At 42.9% G+C, this 13,316-nt stretch overlaps 1 protein-coding gene across 5 annotated transcripts in view; it reads right to left on the reverse strand.

Annotated features, from left to right (window-relative positions):
* Window positions 1–716: 716 nt before the first annotated feature.
* The window catches only part of RUNX1 (RUNX family transcription factor 1), a 180,587-nt gene continuing 167,987 nt past the window's right edge, over window positions 717–13,316 (reverse strand). For all 5 annotated transcript variants that reach the window (XM_072138723.1, XM_072138719.1, XM_072138720.1 and 2 more), the window contains 2 exons: window positions 4,488–4,649; window positions 717–2,765 (listed from right to left, as the gene is read on the reverse strand). In XM_072138723.1, coding sequence (XP_071994824.1) covers window positions 2,272–2,765; window positions 4,488–4,649 — 656 coding nt within the window. In that variant the 3' untranslated portion in view covers window positions 717–2,271. The remainder of the gene's footprint in view (window positions 2,766–4,487; window positions 4,650–13,316) is intronic.

The following is a 13,316-nucleotide window of genomic DNA, read 5'->3' on the forward strand; positions in this document are numbered from 1 at the left end:
GAAAAAAAATTATTAAATATATTAAAGGGGTTGACCAAGGCTAAAAATACATGGCTGGATTATTTCACAAATGGGGCAGTGCCCTTCTAAATCTATTGCACCTCTACAGCGCTGGGGTGTATAGGGTTAATTTGCAATGCACAAGATGTTTTTGGGACATATTTTGGAAATCTTTGGGCAACACCTTTTTTTATAACTAAAAAAAAACTATTGAGGCCCTTAATTCGGCCTAATGTAGCATGAGGCATGTGCATCATTTTGGGGTGAAAAATAAGTGGAAATCATGGTGCGTTTTCTACTGCCACCTAGCGAGTTACCAAGTGTATGACATTAACCAAGAAAAATGGAGCTTTGCTGCCACCCAGTGGTCTTATTGATGCATGACAAGATTAAGTACTGTGTGTATTTTGCATTGCCAATCTTAAATCAGGTGAATTTTACCCGGTCCCCTCCATAGATCCAAATGTCACCGCATCAGAACCGTACAAACAAGCCAAAAAATATATTCATATCTATCTATATCCATCCTGTAAAAAAAAAAAAAAGCCATAGGAAATGAAACATCTTAAATACGCCGGATGTGTGCTGCCCGCAGCCTCTAATATTTTTATCTTTTTTATTTTTATCTTTTTTATTATTATTATTATTATTATTTTATATCAAACACTGATCTGAAGTCCTGCTTACATTTTCTCATCAGAGTTGCCCTGCAATAAGTACATTTAAATAAAGTTTTTTTTCCTTTTTTTTTTTAATAATCCTCCATCTTTTCTTAAAGCCATCGTAACCTTATGACGGGGGGATGTGACGGTAACAAGATGGGGTTAAGTAACGAGACATAAAGAATATCTTTCCCTCACGGAACTTTGTACGACTGAGCAATGGGATAGAAATATATTAGAATTTTTGCATCATTTTACTCATCCACATAAGTCCCATGATGTAAACGACGGCAAGGTCTTTAAGGGAGTGTTCACAACTTTCCATCCAGTGAGACTTGGCCATATAGAAGTTTCCAGAAATGTAAACACTTGATTAGATAGTCAAGTTCTCCCCATCATTATTTGAGGTCCCGCCATGGGCACAACTTAGGGTCCAGAAATTAGAATTTTCAATTAGATTAACAATATGGGGTCAGTAATGGAAACAGACACTGTATAGGATGTATGTAACACAGGAGTCATTTGCATATGGTGGGCAGGCACATCAGGGGCCCAACAAATCACACAAATTTAAGGGCCCACTTATCTGTATCAACAAAAGTAGAAGAGTTATAAGTAATTCAACTCACAAAATTGATACAACCTAATGTCTATCTTATGCTGAACCTCGTGGGTGGGTCAAATTGTGCCAGGGTTGGTTTAACGTGGCAAAACCTTGGCACAGTGAGTAAGGATTTGGCTGACTGGGGGTCGTTCTGTCCCTAATCTGAAGACTCATCACTCATGATGGGACCAAGTGTCCCTAATAGGCACCGCAAGGATATCAGCGATCTGATCCTACAGAATACAACACAGTATATCTCATATCCAGCATTGCAACAATGTATCAATACGATCTCAAGCGAACCCTTGAATAAAAAAAAAAAAGGAAATTTCCCAAATAAATTCCAAATGTAAACAACATCCTTATGTAACTGGGATAATAATTAAACACCAGCCCTAAATACTATACATAAATAAAACTGGAACTCCTCGGGGGCGGGCACTCAAATAATTACACATCATTGCCCAATATTTAAAATGAAAAAAAACAAAATCAACATGAAGTATAATACAAAAATTTGCTGTAAAAAAAACTGTAAAATATACCTGGAAGCTATAAAATTAAGAGAAAGCAGGTAAAGAGGCTCAAGGTGCCGTAAAAAGGGGGCGGCCTTACTTTTTTGCATATGAAGTAACTTAAAACAAGCAAATTCCACTGAGATTACTGGAAATGTACAATTACGTCATGGGGGACGTATCTAGGACTCATTTACATTGATACAGTGAAATGTTCCAAAAAATTTCGTGGAAGGATCAACACTGCTAACCAGAACCAGTCCTTGTGGGTTCACAGTCCACATCAGAAGGTCAGCGTAAGTTCCTCCCTCCAGACGCCGTATTGGAAATGTATCTCAGAAAATACACATAGACATGAAATGCATCCCCTTCCACCCAGTTGGCTTCACAGCATTGAGGGATCAGATCCTTCCAAGGAACCCTCTGAGATGTCCATGAATGTCTATGACTTTAGGTGTAGACTGGAAGAACCTTCACACCTTGATATTCTTCAATAGGGTCTCCATACGGCTTCCTCCAACCTTGGCGTGGTGCCCATGTTGGTCGGAGAGTTGCTGTGACTTCCTTCTGTCTCCACCACGTCATTTTGGTTGGGTAGGTTGGGATTGAGTAGAGCTGACCCCGTGGAGGCGTTAGTGCAAGGAGGAAGGATTCGAGGTGGTGACCTGTCTCCTCCAGACATCATGGAAAACTGGTAGGACCCGGCTGACGTTCCATAGTAGAGATGGTATGACGGGGAGCTGGCCTGGAACGGGCTTCCTTGAGTTTGAGAAGATCCAGGGTAAGGAGGAGGTAAGTAGGTGTGGTATCTGGTGGCACTGGTCATGGCGGACATACCAATTCCGATCCCTGTAGACACTGGGGTGGGGGTGTATGTAAACGCTCCAGGGTAGTGCATGCGGGGATCGGAGATAGAGGGCAGAGTGGAGAATTGACGATCGATCCCGACTCGGGGGTCGCTGAAGGCGGTCAGGTCTGAAGCCCCTGTGTGAGAAAAGAAGAGATAGTGAGGTCATTGCTGTGAGAGCAGGTGGTGGTCTACAACTTCAGGTGCATGATGGGGGATCCTGGTTTTGCAACAAATGTTGGAAATGAGGGGACTATGATACAAAACAATAGGGGGTGTCCATTGAGGGAGGGGTTATGGTGGAGGCCATGACGGTGCTGTAGGGGGTGTCCATTGAGGGAGGGGTTATGGTGGAGGCCATGACGGTGCTGTAGGGGGTGTCCATTGAGGGAGGGGTTATGGTGGAGGCCATGACGGTGCTGTAGGGGGGTGTCCATTGAGGGAGGGGTTATGGTGGAGGCCATGACGGTGCTGTAGGGGGTGTCCATTGAGGGAGGGGTTATGGTGGAGGCCATGACGGTGCTGTAGGGGGTGTCCATTGAGGGAGGGGTTATGGTGGAGGCCATGATGGTGCTCACTAGAGGTCTCAGAATCAGCCCCATCTATACTCTAGTAGTAATTACTTCTCATTACTGGGCAGGTAATTAACCTTCTAGGAGCCGGGGCAGACAGAGAAGATGCTCAGCAGATGATTTACTCCCCACGTAGCGGGACGTCAGGACTTGGCAGCACACGCAGTATTGTCAGCGCAATCCAAACAAGCCCCCGGGTGAGACGAGGTGCTGCTCAGACAAGGTGCGGCGTCCTGTCTGGGGAGGTTTATTCCCGTCTATAGTACTGGATTCCTTTACATTCCTACAATGCATCAATTGTGCGTCTAGGACTTGTTTACTACTTTACACGGAGAAAGATATAGGCCATGGACGCGCATACTCGGCTCAGCTGAGCGTGCACGTGTTCTCTTCATGGAGGACAAGACAGGCATTTTATTACGTAATAAGAAAATTATGAAAAATGTTACAAATTTCTGCTATATGGTATATGTTTCACTTCTGTAACCATTTTTTCTGCTTGCTGTCAGTGAATAAAACCCCTCTTTCTTCTATTCAGAGGCAGTAAGGCTAATCACACCATCATCAGCTGCACACGTCTCTCTGCTGCTGCTACAATGTAACTGTCTCCAGTCTGAAATGTTTAGCTCACAGAGCATTGTCTGGACACATTCACCTCCACTTCTTAGCATAGAGTGGGATAAGCCATGTACAGGGTAAGGTCATGTTCACACACAGAATTTTGATTGCATTTTGGCACACAAATGCTTCGCCTGTGATCACACGTTGAGGTAACGTTGCTTTTCCTTCCTGTGTAAATTGCTCTATGCTGAGAAATGGAGATAATTGTATCCAGGCTAGACAATGCTCTGAGAGCTAAACATTCCAGAATTGAGACTGTTACACTGTAGCAAAGCAGCAGAGAGATGTGTGCAGCAGATGATGATGTGTTAAGCTCACAGAGCATTATATTCGCTTCTCAGCATAAAGCAGGACTAGCTATATATATATAGAGTTACTGCCTCTGAATGGAGACAATTGTATCCAGTCTAGACGATGCTCTGTGAGCTAAACACATCAGCAGCAGCTGCATACATCTTTCTGCTGGTTTGCTGCATTGTATCAGTCTGGACTCCAGAATGTTTAGCTCACAGAGCATTGTCTAGACTGAATACAATATAAAGGACTGGTCATGTACAGTGTTACTGTCTCACGGAGGGTTCCTATTCGCTGACAGCAAGCATAAAGAACAAACATCAGATTCTGAAATATCAGAACTAAAATGCTAAATCCTAGACTGGTCGGTACCTGATAGGCGGCTGGAGAGCTCGGCGCTGAGGGAGGTCATGCCGCTGGCGCGTCCGGGTGAGATTGGCGTGGCCGGGTGGACAGATGGCGTGGCGATGGATCCAAGGTATTGATAGGACTGATCATACGACCAGGAAGGAGACGTCTGGACTTGTCTTGTGTCTACGAGAGAAGAACAAACAGGTTATAGGAGGCGGCTGCAGTCACAACAGATGTGCTGTACCTGGACCCAAACATGTCCCCTCTAATGTGTAACGTGTCCCCTCTAATGTGTAACGTGTCCCCTCTAATGTGTAACGTGTCCCCCTCTAATGTGTAACGTGTCCCCCTCTAATGTGTAACGTGTCCCCCTCTAATGTGTAACGTGTCCCCTCTAATGTGTAACGTGTCCCCTCTAATGTGTAACGTGTCCCCCTCTAATGTGTAACGTGTGTCCCCCCCCCCCCCCCCCGATCACTGAGGATACTGTATCGTGTCTGCCGGGAGGAAGCCACGAAAATCCTTGTATCATTGTAATGTAACTATGGCATGTCACACAGATGTAGCAGAGCCGAGGCTGTCACCATACAAATGTATTGTCTACTGGGTAACACAGGGCTGCGAGGCTGTACAGTTTCATTTGGGCTTCAGTTCCCTGAAACCTTCAAGATCTCTGCTTCCTGTCCGTAAAACAAACCTATCATGAACTTATCCTACTGACAGCTGGGACTGACAATAGGGAACAATGAAACAAAAAAATAGCAAAATGATTGTTTATAGATTGTTACATATGAGATAGATAGATAGATAGGAGATAGATAGATAGATAGGAGATAGATAGATAGATAGATAGATAGATAGATAGATAGATATTAGATAGATAGATAGATAGATAGATAGATAGATAGATAGATATGAGATAGATAGATAGATAGATAGATAGATATGAGATAGATAGATAGATAGATAGATAGATAGATAGATAGATAGGAGATAGATAGATATGAGATAGATAGATAGATAGATAGATAGATAGATAGATAGATAGATAGATATTAGATAGATAGATAGATAGATAGATAGATAGATAGATATGAGATAGATAGATAGATAGATAGATAGATATGAGATAGATAGATAGATAGATAGATAGATAGATAGGAGATAGATAGATAGATAGATAGATAGATAGATAGATAGATAGATAGGAGATAGATAGATAGATAGATAGATAGATAGATAGATAGATAGGAGATAGATGGATAGATAGATAGATATGAGATAGATAGATAGATAGATAGATAGATAGATAGATAGATATGAGATAGATAGATAGATAGATAGATAGATATGAGATAGATAGATAGATAGATGGATGGATAGATGGATGGATAGATAGATATGAGATAGATAGATAGATATGAGATAGATAGATAGATATGAGATAGATAGATAGATATGAGATAGATAGATAGATAGATAGATAGATAGATAGATAGATAGATAGATATGAGATAGATAGATAGATAGATAGATAGATAGATAGATAGATAGATAGATAGAAAGATGGATGGATAGATGGATGGATAGATAGATAGATAGATAGATAGATAGATATGAGATAGATAGATAGGAGATAGATAGGAGATAGATAGGAGATAGATATGAGATAGATAGATATGAGATAGATAGATAGATAGATAGATAGATAGATAGATATGAGATAGATAGATATGAGATAGATAGGAGATAGATAGATAGATAGATAGATAGATAGATAGATAGATAGATAGATAGATAGATAGATAGATAGATAGATATGAGATAGATAGATATGAGATAGATAGATATGAGATAGATAGATAGGAGATAGATAGATAGATAGATAGATAGATATGAGATAGATAGATAGATAGATATGAGATAGATAGATAGATAGATATGAGATAGATAGATAGATAGATAGATAATAGATTTTAGAATTGATATTAGATATTTAGAGTTTATTCTCTTTTACACTTTGGAGGAAATACTAATAGTCGGATGATAGTTGTCACTGATGGGGTTAATGCTCCAGGCTGAGCTGTGCTGTACATGTTGTGTGCAGTAGGTGGCAGCAGAGGTCAGTACATGGAGGTGTCAGGGCAGACAATGCTGGGGGTTATCCTCTCAGCAGGCGATGAATAGCAGAGCTGACCCCTGGTGCTGGATGCCATTACTAAGCAGTGATTTATAGCGGGGCAGTCCCTCCAGTCACTGCCTCACAGGTGATATGTCTGATGTTACAGTACAGATGTAGCAGAGCTGAGTCTGTACACTTATACACTGTACCGCCTGTACACCATGAAAACACTCTGTGCTGTATAACAAACTCCACTCTGCTGCTTCTTACCACAGTACGATAACAGTGATAGAAGACCCCGCCGCGTGCTATCATCATACATCTACATGAGTGGTGTGAGGCTGCATCCCCTCAGGGTGGTCCGCAGGCTGTGCATCACTTGTGTTACAGATCAGAGCTGCAGTGTAAAGCAGGGAACAGGCAAAGCAGCCGAATAAACCATTGATGACATGGGGGGAGAGGGGGCAGCAGAATGACGCCACCAGGGGCTATTGAGCACATACTGGTCACAGACAGAGAGAAATGACTTGTTTTATGTATATTTGGAGTGAGAAGGGACACGGGAGGAAGTCGATGGTTTCACGTATTTACCTTATGAGGATATGAAACATGAAGTAAGAAACTATGTGGAATTGAGAATAGAGTCATAGTTATATCACTTCATGGAATGTACATCTACTAATTATAATCCAAATATAGTCTACAATACGTATATCTGTTCAGCTCCTCCTGCTCTATAACATGCTGCATGCAGATATGACACTATGAACAATCTGCTCAGCTCCTCCTGCTCTATAACATGCTGCCTGCAGATAGGACTCTATGTACAATCTGCTCAGCTCCCCCTGCTGTATAACATGCTGCCTGCACATAGGACTCTATGTACAATCTGCTCAGCTCCACCTGCTCTATAACATGCTTATTGCAGATAGGACACTATGTACAATCTGCTCAGCTCCCCCTGCTGTATAATATGCTGTCTACATATAGGACACTACGTACAATCTGCTCAGCTCCTCCTGCTCTATAACATGCTGCCTGCAGATAGGACACTATATACAATCTGCTCAGCTCCTCCTGCTCTATAACATGCTGCCTGCAGATAGGACTCTATGTACAATCTGCTCAGCCCCCCCTGCTGTATAATATGCTGTCTACATATAGGACACTACGTACAATCTGCTCAGCTCCTCCTGCTCTATAACATACTGCCTGCAGATAGGACACTATGTACAATCTGCTCAGCTCCTCCTGCTCTATAACATGCTGCCTGCAGATAGGACACTATGTACAATCTGCTCAGCTCCTCCTGCTCTATAACATGCTGCCTGCATATTGGTCCTATGTACAATCTGCTCAGCTGCTCCTGCTCTATAACATGCCGCCTGCAGATAGGACACTATGTACAACCTGCTCAGCTCCCCCTGCTCTATAACATGCTGCCTGCAGATAGGACACTATGTACAACCTGCTCAGCTCCATAACATTCTTTCTGTAGAAAGGGCTCTGTGAGATGTGCCATTCAGAAGCCTGGGAAAGCTGTGTGATCTGGGCTAGTGAATAATTCATGTGTGTTCTGGGATGCCACCACACTAGATGACGGATGATGTGAATATTATTACCGCTGTTCCAGACATATCGGCAGATTCCCGGTCATCACTTCTGGATAAGGTTTCACAATGTCCCAGAAGGTTTGTACATAATCTGCTGCAATGTAATCCAAACCACCTCCCCACTGAGTAAGCAAAGTGCTGTCATAGCCCCCCGTAGTGCAAGTCACCCCCCGCACGCACAGCTGCCACCCAGGACATTACAGCTTGTGTGTAGTCACTATAAGAGAAGTAACCTGAATAATAATCCCCCAAATAGCTGGAGATACGTTTTCCTGATGCTCCAAATCTCCTGCATAGATATAAATGATAATATTATTACCTACAGCCACCACTAGAAGGAGCTCAAGAGCATCATCATGCTGCAAGCTCCTGAGCTCCCCCTTTTGGTGACTGTAGGCAAACAGAGTTTGTATCAGTTATAGTTGTCTGGGGCATGGAAATTCGGAGCTCTGTATCAGAAAAAAACATAAAACAGGATTTAGATTTCAGGATTGTTGCTGGACTAAGGATGTGTTCTCACACTGCTGTTCACTTATCTCTTTGCTTAATACTCCTCCACAGTAAGTTACAGAGTAAAAGATGCAGCAGACCTTTGTTTGAGAGCAGATGAATGCAGAATACAGCAGTGTAAGGACACATTCACATTATACCAAGTGCAGCTACTATCCTGTAATATACATTTATATTTCACAGTACTGCAGCTACAAACAACACAAAGGTCTGATTATACATCTTTTCAGGGACAATACCTAACACTGGCTAAATAGAGCATAGAGCACAGTAGTGTGAGGTAGCACCCTCAGTGCTCAAAGTCCAGCTACGTACTGGAATATAAATCCATATTTCATGTAGCTGCAGCTACTGACAACATACACAGAGGTCTGATTACACATCTCTCCAGGGACAATAACTAACAATGACTGCAGTGAGCATAGAGCACAGTAGTGCGAGGTAACACCCTCAGTGCTCAAAGTCCAGGTACAATCCTGGAATATAAATCCAAACATATACATGCATAAATATATTACACAGTCCTGCTGCTACTAACAGTGCACACAAAGTTATGATTATACATCTCTGACTACCCCTTAGAGGTTCTGTTTTAAAGCACTAACCCAGCTTTCCCAGTCTCCGGAACAGCAAAGATATCTAATTATACAGCAATCTAGCACCACAATCTAGCGAGGACCATAGAAAAGCTGCATGAAGCATAAAGTTATTATTTTATCACCCAGCTTTCCCAGACTCCTGAACAGTTATACCAGCCTGTGCATGTTTTAGCGTCTAATATATATATTTACAAGGGAGATTGTGCCCAGGTGAGTAATTACATCCCCCGTTCTGCCCCAATCTTTTTTGTTTTCGCATCTTCAGATATTTCATTACTAAAATGATCAAATGGTTTGTGCGGCTTTGAGTTAAGTAACCCGAGCCCGAGTGTCTGGCGGAGGATCCGCACCAGAGGCGCTCGCTGACAGAGGACTGACTAAGGACAGCATCACACATTAGTCATGGAGAAGAGGAGCGCAGCACACACATAGACAGGACAAGCTGGCACAGCCTGGCATTTCCTGCCGCCACCATCACACCCATTCTGGTAAGGAGTGTCCCTCAAAACTATTTACCCCAATCTGCAGGATTCCACAGCTCCGAGCGCAGGACAACATATAGCACAGAGCAGGACAATATATAGCACAGAGCAGGACAATATATAGCACAGAGCAGGATAGGACAATATATAGCACAGAGCAGGACAATATATAGCACAGAGCAGGACAATATATAGCACAGAGCAGGACAATATATAGCACAGAGCAGGACAACATATAGCACAGAGCAGGACAATATATAGCACAGTGCAGGACAATATATAGCACAGAGCAGGACAATATATAGCACAGAGCAGGACAATATATAGGACAGAGCAGGACAATATATAGCACAGAGCAGGACAACATATAGCACAGAGCAGGACAATATATAGCACAGTGCAGGACAATATATAGCACAGAGCAGGACAATATATAGCACAGAGCAGGACAATATATAGCACAGTGCAGGACAATATATAGCACAGAGCAGGACAATATATAGCACAGAGCAGGACAACATATAGCACAGTGCAGGACAATATATAGCACAGTGCAGGACAATATATAGCACAGAGCAGGACAATATACAGCACAGAGCAGGACAATATATAGCACAGAGCAGGACAACATATAGCACAGAGCAGGACAATATATAGCACAGTGCAGGACAATATATAGCACAGAGCAGGACAATATATAGCACAGAGCAGGACAATATATAGCACAGTGCAGGACAATATATAGCACAGAGCAGGACAATATATAGCACAGAACAGGACAATATATAGCACAGAGCAGGACAATATATAGCACAGAGCAGGACAATATATAGCACACTGCATGACAATATATAGCACAGAGCAGGACAATATATAGCACAGAACAGGACAATATATAGCACAGAGCAGGACAATATATAGCACAGAACAGGACAATATATAGCACAGAGCAGGACAATATATAGCACAGAGCAGGACAATATATAGCACAGAACAGGACAATATATAGCACAGAGCAGGACAATATATAGCACAGAGCAGGACAATATATAGCACAGAGCAGGACAATATATAGCAAAGAGCAGGACAATATATAGCACAGTGCAGGACAATATATAGCACAGAGCAGGACAATATATAGCACAGAACAGGACAATATATAGCACAGAGCAGGATAGAACAATATATAGCACAGAGCAGGACAATATATAGCACAGAGCAGGACAATATATAGCACAGAGCAGGACAATATATAGCACAGAGCAGGACAATATATAGCATAGAACAGGACAATATATAGCACAGAGCAGGATAGAACAATATATAGCACAGAGCAGGACAATATATAGCACAGAGCAGGATAGAACAATATATAGCACAGAGCAGGACAATATATAGCACAGAGCAGGACAATATATAGCACAGAGCAGGACAATATATAGCACAGAACAGGACAATATATAGCAGAGCAGGACAATATATAGCACAGAGCAGGACAATATATAGCAGAGCAGGATAGGACAATATATAGCAAAGTGCAGGGTTGTGTAGTGTTAATCACTCACCCCATACAGGAGGGGGCGCTGCAGGGGTATATGCCCAGGCTCGGGTGCCCTGCCAGGCTTTTATAGCCATATATAAGTTCTTCTAATGTATGTTTGTGAAGTGATAGTCAGCTGTGACATAATGATGTAGCAGTGCTGACTTTGTTATTTAGCATAGACATGATTTTGGGGATACGTCCCAGCTTACTATGCCAACCCCGGCTCAGGGGAGATTGGGCCTTGAATGTGTTTCAGCATATCCAAACCCAAAAGTGTCTGTGTAGTCGGATCAACTACTTAAAGGGGATGTCCCATCTTACAATGCCATCCCCGATGCATTAAGTGACCTCTGAATTTGCGTATAATACCACCTCCATAGTCTGTGCGGCTGCATCAGCTTCTTAAAGGGGATGTCACAATTTTCAGTGTTATGCCCTATCCACAGAATGGGGGATGATATGTCCGACCAATAATCAAGAGAAAAGGGGGGGCCTCATCTACCTAAATGCCCTTACCCCGAGTGTTTGTTTTGTATATGTGAACCTCCCCCGCACCCGAAGTGCTGTCTCCCCATTATGGCACCTTCTTCTCCTGCCCGGAGCCTATTATTTAATAACTGATAATTAAAAGGCTCCTGTTATCTAAATTGACTTGTCGTATTATGAAACAGACATTAACCCTTTCATGTAGGACTCTCGTACACTTTACAAAATAGCAACTACAGATGGAGATTGAGATGGATGCGCGCCCTCCTGCAACCTTAACCACCTTCATAGTACCCCCAGCAGTGCCATACACCAAAATACTGCACCAAATTCCAGAGTGAAGCACAGCACCCCCCCCCCACCCCCCCGAAGCACTTCCCAACTTCTCATCCATGTACCAGGGGCAACCACGTATCACTTGTCTACAGGTTACTGCTGAGCTACAGGACCCCTGTATTATAGTCATGTGACCCTGATGTCAGTGCAGGTCCTTCTAACCTTCTAACACCAGAAACGGTGCTGATAATACAGAACACGGACCCCAAGTAATGAAGCGAAACATCCCAGTACATTGCAGCTTTATGGCGTGTCCTTCCTAGCAGAATTGTGACTTCAGCTCTGGAGTAGATATTCTGTTAATGTGCATTTTACACAATTGCTCGACAGTAGTAAAATGTAGTAGATTTACTACTACTTTGATGGCCTCGGGGGTCACTGCTTGTCACTTTTGATGAATAGGAAGGCTGAATGAATACAACTCATTAGAGATGACTCAGGAGGGGCCTTGTGAGATAGTTACGGTTTTCGGGAATAGTCACAAATTTATGGACGTAGTCCTCCATTACTTCTTTATGTCCTGGAGACGCTTGTTTAGTTATTAGTCATTGCAGACTAATTATGCAGGTTGGTAGGACATATCCCGTGTAGGACAGGTCACCACCAGTGTAACCAGGTCTCTGCCTTTGTATGACAGTGCTCGGACTTTGTATAACGGCCATTGTTGTGGACATGTCCTACCATTATGGTGACAAGTCCTGGCCATTGTGGAACAGGCCATCGTAGGACAGTTCTCGGCCTTTGTAGGACAGTTCTCGGCCTTTGTAGGACAGTTCTCGGCCATCGTAGGACAGTTCTCGGCCTTTGTAGGACAGTTCTTAGCCATTGTTAGAGGGATCCTGGCCATCGTTAATGGATAGGTCCTGGTCATTTTGGAACAGGTCCAGGTCATGGTCTGGCAGAATCCCACCTTTGTAGGACAGTTCTCGGCCTCCTGTTGGACAGGTCGATTTAGGAAAGGTCTTGACCATTGTAGGACAGATTTGGGCCATTGCAAGACACAAATTGTAGACAGGTCCTGAGCATTGTTTGACAGATCCAAGCCATTGTAGGACAGGTCGATTGTAGGAAAACTCCCAGCCATTGTAGAATAGGTCAATTGTAGGACCTGGGCATTGTGGGACAGGTCCTGGGCATTGTAGGACAGGTTCAGGGCATT

This window comes from Engystomops pustulosus, chromosome 2 (genome assembly GCF_040894005.1).
Source record: "Engystomops pustulosus chromosome 2, aEngPut4.maternal, whole genome shotgun sequence".
Classification (NCBI taxonomy): domain Eukaryota; kingdom Metazoa; phylum Chordata; class Amphibia; order Anura; family Leptodactylidae; genus Engystomops; species Engystomops pustulosus.